The 17443-nt window shown below is 39.3% G+C and overlaps 1 protein-coding gene across 1 annotated transcript in view; it reads left to right on the top strand.

Moving 5' to 3' along the window:
• PCNX2 (pecanex 2) overlaps positions 1-17443 on the top strand; it is a 224881-nt gene that overhangs the window by 17250 nt on the left and 190188 nt on the right. Inside the window, exons 5-8 of the mRNA XM_073338102.2 lie at positions 419-1729; positions 8501-8648; positions 8821-8966; positions 10270-10363. Of these exons, the coding sequence (XP_073194203.2) occupies positions 419-1729; positions 8501-8648; positions 8821-8966; positions 10270-10363 (1699 nt within the window). The remainder of the gene's footprint in view (positions 1-418; positions 1730-8500; positions 8649-8820; positions 8967-10269; positions 10364-17443) is intronic.

Below are 17443 nucleotides of genomic sequence, written 5' to 3'. Positions count from 1 at the left end.
CTTTTGGTCTGTGAGGAAACCAGACATAGAGTGGAACTGCAACTCTAACATATTGTAAAGACCCCTTTCACCCTGAGACTGGGCCTGAGCCTGCAAACCCTTATCTTATGGTTCACATGAGTAAGAACCATATTTCCAAATAATTAAACAAAATAAAAATCTCTCTTCATACAATTCCTAATCAAGAAAATTATCTTCCTAATTTGTTAGCTAGATGCAAAAAATTGTGAAAGTCAGTTAGCAGAGAACAATTGTGACATTCCATAGTAAATTCCTGTCAAAGTTATCAACTATTTTGTTCTGTATTTCCATGTTTCCTTAGCTCTGCAGGTTGGCTTTTAGGCGTAGGAATATTGACATCTGTAATGCATAATGACTTTTGTTTATGCGACCTCACTCATATGTATGTTCTTATTAGGGGTAACAATGTTAGAAGACCAGGCTTCACCACCAGTTTTATCTACCTCACCCTATATCAAAGCAGATATGTTACCTATTTCTACAGCCCGTATGTCAGATTCAACCACATCGGCAATAGTAACAAAACCAGCAGCTATGGAGACGTTTATGAGTAATGGAACAAATGAGAAAGAAGAGAAGATGCTCCCTTCTGGCTACTTTGGATCAGAAGATATTCTTATGGACAAAGATCTGGTTAAAAAGTTGTCAAATCTCTCTCTGTCACAGTATGACATTTTAAGAACTGGCATTTCCTTTGAGCAATGGGGCAGTGAAAATTCCGTTATTATTTCAGAGCATTTAAGTAATCCAAAAAGTTACAAAAGAGAGAAATTCCCAGATGGATCACCGCATGAAAGCTTTAATCGTAACTGGCCACAGTGTAATACAGTTGCAACCAAAGAGACCGATGGGCCTGTGGAAATTTCTTTTCATGTTGATAACACCAACGAAGATCTTGATTATTCAGATGGTGAGGTTGCTATTGCTCTTGTTGACAGTTCTCTCCCTGGAGACCAACTTAATTTACATGAACCCATTAAAATAGTTATTACAATGAGTAGTACACCAAATACGATGAGTGATTTAGAAGGTTCTCTCCATCTGAAGGTGTCAGGTACTGAGAAAACTAGCTCAAACCCAGACTTTGCTGTAGCTATAGCAGATCTCCACAGTCAACAAAATAATGAACAGATCAAAATTCCGGTTATAACTTTTGAATTGTCTGGTGATGGTGGAGGCAATGTTCATCTGGAAGCCAGTGAAAGTGGAAGAACTCCAGAACATTTAAAGGTCGATGTATCATCCAACCAGTGTTCTGGCTATGAGTCTGGTGATCTGGACAATGCAGTAAAGGACCATAGCAATCCTGAAAATAACCATTCAGAAACTAACACTTATTTAGGTCCAAATCTGGAGAATGCTTCGGAGAATTTGCTGGTCACCACTTCCAATTCTAAAGAAAGTGAACAGAACCTTGATCCACTGTCTTATAAAACTGCCAATGAAAAGAGACACATTCGAGTGCTGAGTGTAGACAGTGGGACAGACATCTTTTTAAGTAAGAATTCCATGGAGATAATCAGTGATAAAGAAAAGACCTTGCCAACTTCTAAATCTGACTTAGAAGCTAAAGAAGGACAAATACCCAATGAATCTAACTTTCTGGAATTTGTCTCCCTGCTGGAATCCATTAATACTGCAAAGGTGACAGCATCAAATCAGTCCAATATCCAAACAGAGACTACAAAAGATGATGGGTTTGTTGGAGGTATGATATGTGATTTTAAAACTATTCTTTTGGAATAATAAAAAAAAAAGATTGCCAGACTCTTACCTACTTTGTTTATGGTGATTTAATCTCAGGTCCATAAAAAACTAGCCAAATCCAACTTGGAAAAGTGCTAAAAAAGGGTGGGGATAAGGTCCTGTCATAAAAAATACCTGGTGCAGTTTCCTGTATTTTTAGAAGGCTTTTGAACATATCAAAGCAAAAGATTTGAGCTAAGTAAAGTAAGCACTCAGCTGGTATTTAGCTGGATTTCTACATTGGAATAACCTGCGTGGGGCAAGCTTGGTTCTGTTAGAATACCAATACACGTTTACCAAAACCTGCAAAATTGCTGTACCATTCCCTCTCATACTCTTCCCATCAGATGCATATGAGGACTTCTTAAATATATACACATATTTAAAAAAAGCCAGAGTCACTTATGTGTATTAAAAAATCAAACCCCAGATCCCTACATTTCCTGACCAGCTCTAGTTGTATTTTAATAACCTTGAAAAAAAATTCACACAGGTTTTTATAGACAACTTTAGACAACTGGTCTTTTGCCTTCCCTAGCCTGTCCCCAATTAGATTCCCTGCAAGTTATTTGTAGGCTTTATTATTGGGGGGAGGCCTTAAATGTTCATTTGGATAGAGTATTCTTAGGCTTGGCAGAATTCAGTTTTTATTTTGATAGCTTTAATGGATACTATGGATGTTTATTTTGAAGAATTTTTTATCAATTTAAATTTTCACAGTTGCAGGTAATTGGGGTGTGTGTGTGGAGAGACAATTATTTAATGGCAATAGGCACAGAGATGCAAAAAATGAAAGCTTTGTATGCCATTAACACAAATTTTCAACAGCACATGTCAAAACATACAAAATAAATATCCTTAAATCAACAAATCAGATCTGCTTTTATTATTCATTCGCTAGTCCATTTGTAACAAACCTAATTCATAAGTCTAAATCACTGGATTTTGATTCTAATAAATTATCCAGCAGTATTTTTCGTACGTTGAATAGTTAAGCAGATTGTTATTTTCTTTCCCACAGCTAGGGAAGTTCCCTGTTGTAGTGATTTATATAAAAGATATGATTAGAAAGTGAAAGCATACCTATTTTCCAATCTCAGGGCACGGTACATAGCTCAGGCTTGGAAAATTCTTTTGTCCAGGACAAATAGAAGTGCTTTCCTGGCAAGCCTTCTGGAGCAAGGATCATTTTTTTAATCTGTGTATGTGCAGTGTCTACCACAATGGGGTCCTGGTCCATGACTAGGGCTCCTAGGTAAAACAGATAATAATTAGTTTCAGGTTTCATGTTGGCTGAACAAGGACAACAGGGGATGCAGCGTGAGAGTTTGGTGATCTCCAACACAGCAGGATCAAGTTGTCTGACAGAAGAGAGTGTGGCCAGAGGGGGTGAGTGGAAATGGAGTAAAAAGACCTCAGCTGCCTCAAAAGTTGGCTAATGGCTAAGCAGAGCAATAGAACTTAGGTAAGTCAGAGGGGAGGAGACCGAACGGGGAAGAGAGGCTAAACTGATAGTCAAAGAGGAGGTGGACGGGCCTAATTGATGTCATCCACACAAGTAATGCCTTGGAAGAAGAAGGAGTGGGACCAGGGAGAAATACATTATTGAGCATACCTGATATAAGCCTCAGATAGAGTCTGGTGTCTGTTAGTGCTCTGATCAGATTTATGGGGTTCTTGGAGAAGGTAGAGAATGAGTCTGAGCTTTTCAATTATAGTCAGATAGTTCAAAGGAAGGTAGTTCAAAGCAAATTTAATTTTCCAGCCAAGCAAGAGTGTGCTATGTACTAAAATAAAATAAACTATACATTACAATGTGATTATTTGCTTCTTCTGCAAAACACAATTTGATTTTAGGAATGAGATGGCCTCTTCCTAATTTGTTAGCCTTGCAATTACTAGTTATACTTCCTGGGCCAAGCAGGAAGAGCTAATTTGCAATTTATATAATACATTTGAAAACATATTTGAATAAAAACTATACACACAGAGAAGTGGTTGATTTTTTTGTATATGAGAAAAATGTCTGGAACAAGTCAAACCACTTGATTGTTTTTTTTTTTTAAGTTTAAACAAAAAACAACAACAAAATTCACCCTAATTGGCAAAGAATAATACTGAAGCCCCTGGCTCAGTGAACATGAAGAACATGGCACAGAGGAATATGTTGAGGAATGTGAGAAACTTGGACATATATGAATGTATATGCGGTTTCCAGAAATCCTAGAAAGCTAAATATTCAGGATTTTCTTGAAGGAAAGATTATGTGTTTTGTGTAATTTGCAGAAAGCATGAGAAGTTTTCTTGTTGGGAAAGTCCTCTTGTAAGTGGGTGTAAGAGCTTTAGAACTGATTCCTTATATGTGCATGCCCACACTTCTGCTCATGTTAAATGCATAGGAGCAGAAAATGTATCAGATTGTCCACAAGAAGCTCTTAGCACTAAACTGCTTAGTAAAATGCAACATGAGGAGCTACAAACTTTGTTTAACGCCTCTTACACCATTGCTAAACATGATTTTGCTTTTTAGAGATCTTGAAATGCTCTACGTTGCAGGCCAATAGTGGCATTAATCTTGGATCAAACTCTTGATACCTCTACAGGGAAAGGCTTTATAGAGGCAACTGCAAAGGGTCCTAGGAACGCATCTCAGAAATGCATATAGAAAATTAGGTTTATTACTGTACTTGCTGATGGCTCCTCTGACAAGACTGTAGCTGAGTAAGAGTTGGTGAACTTGGTGTATGTCAAATTTTTGCAGGATGGAAGCCTTTGTATTCTGTCTTCTAACACAGTTGATGGTATCTCACAGAGAACAAGAACAGCTGTAGGAATGGTGGGAACTAAGGCAGAAGAACACAAAATAGAACTGTTTTGCCTGAATTTAGATGGTGTAGAAGCAAATTTTAAAGAACATTCTTATCGTTAGAACAGGTCTGAAAATGTAAAAGTTTTTCACTGGAAAAAGCTGTTTCAGTGAAACTAAGTTTTTTGTAAAATTATATTGCTTTTGAATAAAATTCCTGTGGGGGAAAAATAGTTTGGAATGGAAATGGAAAACATTTTCATTTAGGAAAGTAGTTGTGTTGGAAAAAAAATTGAATTCTATTTTATTATGTTTTAGCATTTTTATATTATTATTTTATCTCTTTTCATGACACATCAGTGAATGTTATGCACTGCTACTGATGTGTCATAATATGACTTAAAATTGTAGTTGCAATGTTGTATTATTTTTATTTTATTTTTAACATCATTAAGAGTGACTGCTGTTTAGCACTGATTGTGACAGTTATTTTCTAGATCAGTGTCTCCAGTTTGTGGTATTGTGAAACAATTTGATACGTAGTCACTAAGCTATGCAACAAAATAATAAAAATAATATAACTGACCCATAAAATAAAATTTGAATGAAATTTTGAAATTCCAAAACACAATTTTCCAAAACTGGAAATTTTGAAAATATTTGCTTTCATTCCAAACAAATTTTGAAAGGCAACATTTATCACAAAATGGAAATTCCAAGTTTGACTAACTTAACTTGTCATGTAGTGCAGTATACAAACCACCATGTTGACTTTGCTCTTCTGGATCTCAAAAAATTATCACCGTGTTAGAAAAAAATGTAATTATTTTAAAGACATTTTCAGATTTTAATATTTAAGTCCAAAAATATGATGGCAACTCTTGCTGATGCCTGTGAGGAAACTGGGAGCTAACTTGGAGATATTCATCATGTGTTCTGGGTTGCCCGTCAAGTCTAGTGAACAGAGCACTCAACTGGGACTCTGGAAACCTGAGTTATATTCTTAGCTCTGCCACTGGTTTGCTGGGTGCTCCGTTTCCCCATTGGTAAAATATGGTAATGATTTTGACTTCCTTTATAAAGCACTTGGAGATTTACTGGCAGTGCTGTTTATGAGCTAAGTGTTATTGCATACTTTTTCACCATAGTGACTGAGGGCAGGTCTACACTAGAAGTGTTACATCAGCACAGCTGCACTAATGCAGCTGTGTCATTGTAGTGCGCCTGGTGCAGACACCCTATGCCAACCAGAGAGTGCTCTTCCATCAGCATAATTACTCCTCGCTGCGAGAGGCAGAAGCTATGTCGGCGGGAGAGCGTCTCCCACCGACATACCGCCAGTGTGGACAGTGCCTAGGTCGCTGTAACTTGCGTCACTCATAGGGGTGTCTTTTTTCACACACCCCAGCGGCATAAATTAGATTGAATTAAGTGGTAGTGTAGACCAGTAGTTCTCAAAGCCGGTCTACTGCTTGTTCGGGGAAAGCCCCTGATGGGCCGGACCGGTTTGTTTACCTGCCGCGTCCGCAGGTTCGGCCAATCACGGTTCCCACTGGCCGCGGTTCGCCACTCCAGTCCAATGGGGGCTGTGGGAAGGGCGGCCAGCACGTCCCTTGGCCCGCACTGCTTCCCACAGACTATGCCCTGCAACTTAAATGCCGGGGCTCCACAGCCCCTGCATACACATATATTCAGTAAAGCACACTACAAATCTGAAAAAAATCTGAAAAAATCTAAATGATTTTATTTTTTTTATTTGAAATGATTTTTTTATTTGAATTTTACTTCCATTTTATTTTAAAAAACGTCAATGAAACAAAACAAAATGAAAATGTATAGAAGCAGTGGCATTTCATTTTGTATTAAATTGAGGACAAAACCTGTAAGGCTGGGCTAGATGCAGACACACTAAAATCAGGAGCATAAACCTAAGAAACCCTGGCACAATAATCTAAAATGGAAGAAGCAGAATTCAGAGAAATATTTTGGCTGATCACAGCAGCAATAGATTTCATTTAAAATTAGCCAAGACAATAAGACAACAGCCAAAAAATTGAGACAACCACATTATGTCAGACAGCTGAATTGTCTATATGCAAAAATTGTACCAGTTTAACTATACTGGTGTAGTTAAAGCAGTACAAACCCTCTGGTGTGGATGCAGTTAGACTCGTATAATAGCGCTTATAGAGGTATAGGTTATTCCCAAAGGGAAGGGGAATAAGCTATACCAGTGTAAGGAACCTGTATATCTGCATCTACACTAGAGGGTTAAACCACTGTAAGTATACAGGTAAAATATCACACCCTTAACTGAAATAGTTATATGGGCACAAAAACTGGGCAGACCAGGCCTTAGTTATCTGTGCACAAATGATGAGAATTTTTTTCCTGAGCTTGACTTATCAGTAAGTCTCAGCAGCTCCATCCTAGTGGATTTGAGTCAGAGGAAAATCCAGAGGGAGTACATTTCCAGGTAGACAAGTACTTACTGAAATGTAAACTCTACTAGATTGTCTGTTGCCTTTTTATGTTTTTTTTTTACCAGTCATTTTTATTTTTGAATTTTGGCATCCTCTTGTTTCTCATGTGACAGATGATATTTGTTTAAAATCTGTGTTTAGCAGTTTGCTCAATGAAAACTGTGAAAACCAAAATGTAGGTTAGTTGACAAATTGCATTATTGACTGAACTAGCTCCAGGGTGCAATGTGTAAAAACAGATCATGAGAAATTTTTGCTACTAGTCAGTTTGTAAACCATAATGATTTTCAATCCAGACTATAAATGTATTTGTTAGTTTTTGAAAAAATTGGGAGTACTTTCTGCATTTGTAAATTACATCATTGACAAAGGGGGATTCTTAACACACAGAAGAGGTGTGGGAAGGAAAAAAGATGAAGATTTTAATTTTAACTATACTACCAAAATTTAGAAGATGAATTGATCTGACATTTGAGTCATCAGATTAATGTTTGTTCATTGGCAGAGACTGAAGAACCATTTCCCTCCCATATGTTACCTCCATTCAAAAGTTGAAAGTACAAGTAACTTCTGTGGAGAGAAATCAGCAGGAATCATTGTACTACAATCCCATTGCAGACCCTCCTGGCATATCTTTCTAGTGCTAAGAGCACTAAGAATTGCCATTCATTTTTGTTTATTATTAATCTTCACCAGTTCAGGGAAAAGAAAATTGAAAGACTTGGGGCCTGGAATGGAAAAGAGTGAGACTTTTTTTTTCCCTTCAAGCCATTAAATCATCAAACAAAAAATCTTGTTAATTGTTTCAGCCCTAGAGCCAGCATTAGGCAGAGTGGGACCAATTAGATTAATATAACCTTTTTGTTGGCTATCAGTTATTCTTAATCCTTGAACAACCATAACTCCCTAGGGAAAATGGATTTAATCAGGCTTCTGCAGCCTCTTGTCCCCTTTTGGAGTATAGTTATGAGATTATGGAACACTGTATCAGCTGCATAGTTAAACTAGGGTGAGATTTCATGTTTAAAGTGGAATTTAAATCACTAGTTAAACAGGAAATGCACAGATTTATTTTCAAATGGGACTGTTTGAATAAGGAGTAAAAACTTTGACACTTCTCCCATATTTTCAAAAAATGGGCCCTTTAAAAAATTTTCCTACCCAAAATGGTCTGGAAATTAAGAGATTTCCAGTTCAGGGAGGTTCAGCCTACATAGAAGCACAACACAGGGTAACTTGTGCCAAAAACCAACCCAATAATCCTCCTCTAAACAGTTTACCTTATTCACCCTAACTAATTTGTTTTTCACCAATGGAGACCAATGGAGCACTGCATCTTTGGACAACTTCCCCTTAAAAATGCTCTTGTTCTGAAGTAAATGAACAGAACTCTTTACAGTGATCTGTTCAGAAAGTCTCCCTTCTTTGTTCACATATCTTTCAGATAGCCATACAACAGAGAGAAAAGAAGAAATGCTGGAAACAGAAAAGCACTACAAGCATGTTTCTAAACAGGAAAAATCAGATGTACAAAGTCAAGATTGGCCTAGTGCTAGTCCAGTGCTACCAGAGCCTGCCCAATTTACAGCACAGTAAGGGCAGTTACTTTATATTTTTTTGTACTTCAAAAGCATGATGATGCTAGCTGTTCTGTTACATGGAGTAGAATTGATGTAAACTTTTAATTAACCTCTCTCTCTCTCTGTTTTATTGAGAACAAGAAAAAAGTTCCTCATATTAGTTATGAAACATTTTTGTGTCAAGTTACCAGGGCAACAGGCAAAGGCAGATAATCTACCGGGTAACTTCCCAGCAAGATAGTTCTGTCTTGCAAGTTATAAGTGGACCTGAGGCTTCAATGCAAGATGAAATATCTGTGGACGCGATGCATGTGTTCATAGATGAGCATGGTAAGTTTATGTAGCTGTTAACTTCTGAGTTTTCTTTAGCTATCTCTCCTCATGGTCTAATAGTTATCTCAGACCTGTATTTGACATTCAGAATACTGTGGAGTTGAGTGTATTTTTCTGATGATACCTTAAAAGACAGGTCTAGTGTGTTTTTTGTGGATGCTGAAGATCCCATAGAACTTCTTGTCTGAGTACGGAATTGCGCCAATGTGCATGGCCAAAAGGTTCCCATCCCTTGCTGTCAGATCTTTAAGCTGAGTGTGAACAGGTGATGGTTTAGATGGCAGCCATCTCCCATCATATTGGGGCTGCCTTCATTCAGAATGGTGGTCTGCTACCCTCTCCAGGATATTGAATGAATGGACTCCTTTCCCCATCAGTACCTGACTTTGGTGCAGAGAACTCCATGGGGACAACAGGCCACACCAAGCAGCAGGGCCACTCCACAGCTGCTACTCTAGGCTTTGGGCTGAAATAGTTTGAGTGGCTGTTGTGTTCCAGTGACATCTGCCTTGTGGGGTACTGGCAAGTGCATTTCTATAGTAGCAGATCCACAAGTTATTTAGGCTCACATCAAATCTCCTTTCCAGGAAGCACAAAAGAAGCTCCCATGTAACTGGGTTTCATGGCTCCTGGGATCCTGTCCTTTCTCCCCTCCCAGTCCTGTGTAGCATCACTGCAGCCCTTTGCAGGTGCATGGGAGGGCAGCTGTGGACAGGCCAGGGGAGTAGTATGGCCTGTAGGTCAGTGAACTGTGCTTGTTCACTGGAGGACCACTGCCCTGTGTGTATGTTAGGTATGAAGTGGGGATGGGACAAGCAGTAGACTGTGGTTACCCACCTTTGGCCTGATTCTCCACTGCCTTGTACCTGTCATCTACACTTCTGCAAACATGAACAAATCAGAATGCTCCACTCCCTTATACTTCTGGTAATGTTTTACAGTTATCTTGTACACCTATGAATGGCTACACAGTATTAAAGGTATTGGCAGATCAGGTCCCCCTATGTTTAGATTGGGGCAGGAGTCCATTTCTTCATCTGCTCTTACAACAGGGAACAGAATTTTGACCTTAATATCTGTATTTTTGTGGCTTTATCTCAGGCTTTCCAGTGTTTATTTTAACGTATTTGTTCTATGATGTTTTAAAACAAGTCCACACTGCCAATCACAAATATAAAGAAGCAGTTTGAACATTTGGTTTATAGATACTTTTTTTGACCTAGAAAACCAGATTGCTACTAAATTGTAGGTGTAAACAAATAATTTACATCACTTAACTGATACTTTTATGTTTTTAAAGGGGAAATTAGATCCTGCTATTTAAAGGCTGGCAGTCAGAAGGAAGGAAATACTCGATATCAGACATCAAATTATGATTGTATTTCTAATGCTCAGTAAGTAAATTCTTATTTTTAGAATTGTTAGACTTTTCAGTACTGGAGGCTACAAAGCTGATTCTAGCTGTGAAAGAGACATGTGATGAGTTAGAAATGTGCTAATCTGTTTTAGAAATGTCAAAGCATGCAGATTTTTTTTTATTTTATGTAAAAGGGGGGAGGGGGCCATGTTGTAAGGATATCTACAAGGAAAAGGAAAATACCCGCTATTGTGTGTTTTTCTCATCAGCCAGTAATAGCTACTTTATATTTAGAGCTGTCTTTGGGGCTGTAATTAAAACATATTGGGGTAGGTCTGAACTTTCAGCTTTGTCCTATTGGTTGTCTGGCTTGCCTATCGGCCTTTTATGGATCTCGACCGCATGTATTATGTCAGCAAGTGAGCATGTTTTTCTAGGCTCTAGGATATGAACCCTCCTCGCTGCCTGAAATACATAGTGGCCATCGTGCCACTTCGGAACAGCACCTAAACAATGATTTTTTTCTCAAATTGGTTTTAGAGTGACTCGTGCTGATTACTCCCACTTCCCAGTGTTCTCCCATCCTTTCATCTTTCATGCTCCATGTTTTTTGGATTTTTGTATAAAAATTCACGAAGGTGGTTTTATGATACTCAGTGTTTTCATATGTCATGTTGTACAGCATTCAGAGAACTTCAGGACCAGGCTGGGAGAGAAGGGTCATGGGTCATGAGGAATAACTATTGTTCTAAAACTTGTTTTGAAAATGAATGCGATGTTGGGCATTCAGAGGAGATTTTGCAAAGATGCCTGTGTTGCCGTGCTAGGAACAGTGTTAGTTTAGTGCAGTGTTTCCCAAACTTGGGACACCATTTGTTCAGGGAAAGCCCCTGGCGGGCCGGTTTGTTTACCTGCTGCGTCCACAGGTTCTGCCGATCGCTGCTGCCACTGGCCCGGCCCGGCCCGCCAGGGGCTTTCCCTGAACAAGCAGCATCCCAAGTTTGGGAAACACTGGCTTAGTGGAATGCTGTAACAAGATGGTCTGTCCCTTTAAGGTCCTGATACCAGCAGCCCGTTTCAGACTCTGCTGGGAGGGTGTCAGGTGTTTCCTATAAAGGGCTGAGAGAGCTGCAGGAGGGACATGGGTGCCTGCAGTAGGCCCTGAAGCAAGGGGGATTGAAGGGAAGGCGTGTCCTCTTTTCAGCACTGACAGAGGGAGAAACCCTCTGGAAACTGTAGCCCATGCTTTGTTTTGATGTTTTGCTTAAGATTTTTGTATTTGAGTTAATAAACTCTGCCCAGAGGGAAGGACCTGAAAGTTCCATGGGCATGGCATTGTTTTTCATGGGAAGGTGAGGGAGCCCACTGGCCCTGCAAATGCCCTTTTACTTTCCACTGTTCCAAAGTTACTTTCTGTGGACTGATGAAAAGCACACTGAAAATAAAGAGGGAGAACCTGAGGCCAAATAGCTGGAGCTTGAGTTGAGAACATACTATACGCTATGACTTCTGTAGTCAAGAGACTTTTAACTCTTCCTTATCCCCAGTCTGCAGTATAGCAGTGTAGCCATTCTGGGGCTGCTACTGCAACTTCTGAGCTATCGTAGTCTGTGGCTATTGAAGTCTGCATTAAAAGGGAGGGGTTGGGCTGTTGAGCCTGTGTAGTTGTGAATCCACTGATCCTACCTATGTCCCAGGAGACCTTCAGGTGCTGGGGTAGAGGAATCCCAGCAGAGACCTATTCTGGCATGCACAAGAGATGTGGACTCCCCCCATAAACTATGTTTCCTTCCACTTCCTCCAGAATCACTGCAACAGTTCTGTTACTTATGGCTTTGTGGTCCTGTGATAACTTGTTACCTTGATTGGTTAATTACCACAATTGTGAATGCTAATCTAGACACTCCACAACCATTTATTCCAAGACACTTTTTTACTATAGGGCTCATTTTACAATCATGCTGGTTAACTCAGGTTACACCACTACCACAAATTGGATTCTAGATAAAGACTTTAGGGTGTTCTGTACCTGCTGGTTGGTTATAAGCAGTGCCAGATTTGTTCCTTTGTGTGGTCCTTTCAAAAACAGATTTATAAAGCATGCAAAAGAAGAGTGTCACATATGAGAAGAGTTTTCAGTTCTATTTCATAATTTACAGTGCGTGGTCTGGGAATTTTCTGTGATTATGATCAGTGTCATTTTATAATTACATTCTTAAAGTCTGTTACTGTTAGAATCATAGAATCATAGAATATCAGGGTTGGAAGGGACCCCAGAAGGTCATCTAGTCCAACCCCCTGCTCGAAGCAGGACCAATTCCCAGTTAAATCATCCCAGCCAGGGCTTTGTCAAGCCTGACCTTAAAAACCTCTAAGGAAGGAGATTCTACCACCTCCCTAGGTAACGCATTCCAGTGTTTCACCACCCTCTTAGTGAAAAAGTTTTTCCTAATATCTAATCTAAACCTCCCCCACTGCAACTTGAGACCATTACTCCTCGTTCTGTCATCTGCTACCATTGAGAACAGTCTAGAGCCATCCTCTTTGGAACCCCCTTTCAGGTAGTTGAAAGCAGCTATCAAATCCCCCCTCATTCTTCTCTTCTGCAGGCTAAACAATCCCAGCTCCCTCAGCCTCTCCTCATAACTCATGTGTTCCAGTCCCCTAATCATTTTTGTTGCCCTTCGCTGGACTCTCTCCAATTTATCCACATCCTTCTTGAAGTGTGGGGCCCAAAACTGGACACAGTACTCCAGATGAGGCCTCACCAATGTCGAATAGAGGGGAATGATCACGTCCCTCGATCTGCTCGCTATGCCCCTACTTATACATCCCAAAATGCCATTGGCCTTCTTGGCAACAAGGGCACACTGCTGACTCATATCCAGCTTCTCGTCCACTGTCACCCCTAGGTCCTTTTCCGCAGAACTGCTGCCTAGCCATTCGGTCCCTAGTCTGTAGCTGTGCATTGGGTTCTTCCGTCCTAAGTGCAGGACCCTGCACTTATCCTTATTGAACCTCATCAGATTTCTTTTGGCCCAATCCTCCAATTTGTCTAGGTCCTTCTGTATCCTATCCCTCCCCTCCAGCATATCTACTACTCCTCCCAGTTTAGTATCATCCGCAAATTTGCTGAGAGTGCAATCCACACCATCCTCCAGATCATTTATGAAGATATTGAACAAAACCGGCCCCAGGACCGACCCGTGGGGCACTCCACTTGATACCGGCTGCCAACTAGACATGGAGCCATTGATCACTACCCGTTGAGCCCGACAATCTAGCCAGCTTTCTACCCACCTTATAGTGCATTCATCCAGCCCATACTTCCTTAACTTGCTGACAAGAATACTGTGGGAGACCGTGTCAAAAGCTTTGCTAAAGTCTAGAAACAATACATCCACTGCTTTCCCTTCATCCACAGAACCAGTAATCTCATCATAAAAGGCGATTAGATTAGTCAGGCATGACCTTCCCTTGGTGAATCCATGCTGGCTGTTCCTGATCACTTTCCTCTCATGCAAGTGCTTCAGGATTGATTCTTTGAGGACCTGCTCCATGATTTTTCCAGGGACTGAGGTGAGGCTGACTGGCCTGTAGTTCCCAGGATCCTCCTTCTTCCCTTTTTTAAAGATTGGCACTACATTAGCCTTTTTCCAGTCATCCGGGACTTCCCCGGTTTGCCACGAGTTTTCAAAGATAATGGCCAATGGCTCTGCAATCACAGCCGCCAATTCCTTCAGCACTCTTGGATGCAACTCGTCCGGCCCCATGGACTTGTGCACGTCCAGCTTTTCTAAATAGTCCCTAACAACCTCTTTCTCCACAGAGGTACCCTGTTGTCCCAGGGTAGCATCAATGATGCTGAAATCTTGATGAGGTCATCGTGTCACAGAAGCAGTGCTGGACTGGAAGGTTGCTGCTTCTTGATGCTGTGTTCTTTTTTGTTGTTGTTCATATCTATCTTGCCTTTGCTGCTTTCTTGCTTGTAGAGATGAGATGAGCAGGCTGAGCTGAGAGCAGAAAAGTGCATTAATAATGTGTAAAGAGTATGTGAGAGCATGTCTCAGTCTGAAAGAATTTGTACTCTTTTCTGTCCATACTCTCTGAAGGTGGAAAACACACTTTCAGGGGCTTGGCTGGATTCAAATATCAGCCGCTGTCACCCTGCATTGGCTCAACACTTTCATGATATGGTCTAGTAGAATCTTCAGCTCATGAATATGCAATCTGCTAATGCGTATGCCACAGGGTTGTCATTCTTCAATTTTATGGTTATATTGCTTTTGTCTCTGGGGCAGGAAATTTGCCGAACATTTTTAAAACTAGAGTTTTAATTCTTTCTGTTGTTCAGTTTGTTTTGAGATATCCCGTTAGTTCCATCAGGGTTTAATAGGAGTCAAAATTCTGTTTAAAGTTTGGTCCAAACACTCCTATTTTCTATATCAAAATCTAGCGGTTGTTTTAAAATAGTGTTTTTAAATTTAAAAGATTCATAAATAGAATCTATAAACTTAAATAATGTATTGTCTTTCCAGCTTAACAACCCTTGGACTGGTTCTTCCTGTTTTCCTGAGTTTGAAAAGGAGTTGCTTAAATATTGCCAGATAACTGATTAATTCCCCACTTAGATACATGTTTTATACTCATAGCTTCTGTCGTTAGTAACCAGTTATAACAAGATAGTAGGTTTACATATTGGTCCATAAAACATCTCACTCTTCATATCACAATGGTATCAGGCAGTTAATATAGTTAGGGCTTGCATTTAGATGCAAAACATTTGCAAATACATGTCTCAAAAGAAGCTTATCCCATCTTTAGCATTTGAGGGATAACAAAGATTTTCACTGTCAAGAGGAAACATGAGTTATAAGTAACCAATTTCTTCTGCAAACACTTTCAAGCATAAATGTTCTGAAAATTTGAAGACTTTAGAGTGTTTATAAAATAAATCAGTTTCAGTAAGGATGTTTCTAAAATTCTTGGTGTGGACTTAAAATGCAAAGTTTTTCTCTTCACAAAGAGGAGAGGTAAAGAGGCCCACTTCTATATCTTTGTTTATAGGTCTGATAACACATCCTAAGCATCACACATCTTTAAAATATTCTGACTGAAGAGCATCCTCAGATTCTTTTACACAACCACATTTCTTTCCAAAACATAAATATTCTAAAAGGGTTTTTTGAAATAAAGCTCATGTCTGTATCAAGCTCGTGTTTTGTACGAGGGGGAAGTGTCTGGTTCTTTGAGAAGATACTCTTTTTGGTTGTTTCCGTTTTGACCAAATGGTTCCATGATTTACTACATACCAGCCGTAGTACAATGACAGTTGAAGACTTCTGTCAAATATTCTATACAAGGAGTAAATCAGAATAACTAATATTTATATAATCTTCAGAAACATAGTATAAAATAAAATAATATAGAGTATTAAAGTAAAATAGAAGTTATAAAGCTGCATTCCAGATTCAGTCAAAAGACTTTGATAAGGTAATAAATATGGTTTTATGGCTAAGGAGGTGGTGTTTTCCCTGACATTTTTGGTGCCTGTCAGTGTTTGACAGAAAACAGATATTTACATAGAATTTCCTTAATTATTGTGAATATTTCATTTATTTAAATAACTAGTTTTAAAAAGCACATCAGCTATCCTATGTGTATAAAATTGTAAATATCTCTAAAATTCAGTAAAAGTGAAAACAAGTTCATAACAACCTACAATTACAATAATAAATATAATAATTATATCAATAACTATTTTTGCATCAATAGTGAGTTCTATCCCCTGCAGTTGTGTGAATTGGGCCAGAAGATTTAGCTCAATGTCAGTTACTGTAGTAAACTGCTACTACTGCTCTGTATTCTTGCAGCACCAAGCTAATATATCCCTGAAACATATTTAATTGCTTGTCTGAACTGTGCTCTATTTACATGTTAGGATTCTTGTTAAGAGCTTGGCCTTCTAATGTAAAAATAAAAATGTGTCAATATTTGTTACCTTCTAGTAACACGGCATTCCTGAATGTGTGTCTGAAATATTGCCTTCTAAGGATTCTGTCTTTTTAAATCACTAAGAACATAAGAGATTGATTAACTACTATGTGGACACATTATACCTCCTGGTTTCACATTAATCAAAAACTGAATTCCGTTACTGCAAACTACTGCACTTTTTTCAAGTTATAAGTGGGAATGTGACACACTGTCTGAACTTATAGTCTAGAGAAGTTGAATATTTGATTACCCTTTGTTTGTCTCTGGTCTACTGGGGAGATGTTCATTTTAGAATTAAATAATGGACTTCAAAAGCCTGTTCACATTCCCCCCTCAATACTTCACCATGTTTAGAAAGACAAAAAAGGTGAATTAAAATAAGCTTGAGGTTACTAATGTAAAACCAAGTTGCGTATGTTCATAGTGTGTCTAGCTTTTTCTGCTAATGCTGAAAAATGTATTGCTAATTTTAGTGTTAGTGTAAAATTACAAGTTTAATATTACAATAATGACATTTGGAGAAATCTTGAACATAAAATACAATATCTAAATATGAACACACAGAATACTTAGCTGCAATCACAGAATAACCTCTGAAACATTGTATATATCTACTGTCAGGTTTCCCTCACTTTTGCTTTGCCATTTACAATTATTTTGCTGCTTTTGGTAAATCGTTAGTGAAACTTTTAGTACTTGTATATATTCCCAGACTACTGGACGAGCTGTCCAAACTTCCCTTGGCATTTCTAAAGGGCTTGAAGCAGCTTGCAGATCTGTTAGCACCACAGTTATGTTTGCACTGTGAAATTTGGCTGCTTTTCACCATAGATGGTGGTGGTGATGATGATGAGACAGCGATTTTTTTGTATCACAACATCTTGCCGGAAGATGTGAACACATTTAGGGTATGTAAAAGATCTGTGTCACGGCCATGGTTGGCCTGGCTCAGCTGGCTTGGGCTTGGGCTGCAGGGCTATAAAACAGTAGTGTAAATGTTTGGGCTTGGACTGGAGCCCAGGTTCTGAGGCCCTCCCCCCTCACAGGGTCCCAGACCTCGGGCTCCAGCCCAAGCCTGAATGTCTACACTGCAATTAAACAGGCCTTTAGCCTGAGCCCA

Source organism: Lepidochelys kempii, chromosome 3 (genome assembly GCF_965140285.1).
Source record: "Lepidochelys kempii isolate rLepKem1 chromosome 3, rLepKem1.hap1, whole genome shotgun sequence".
Lineage (NCBI taxonomy): Eukaryota > Metazoa > Chordata > Testudines > Cheloniidae > Lepidochelys > Lepidochelys kempii.
The sequence above is the reverse complement of the archived record's forward strand: the minus strand, read 5'-3'. Positions and strand labels throughout refer to the sequence as shown.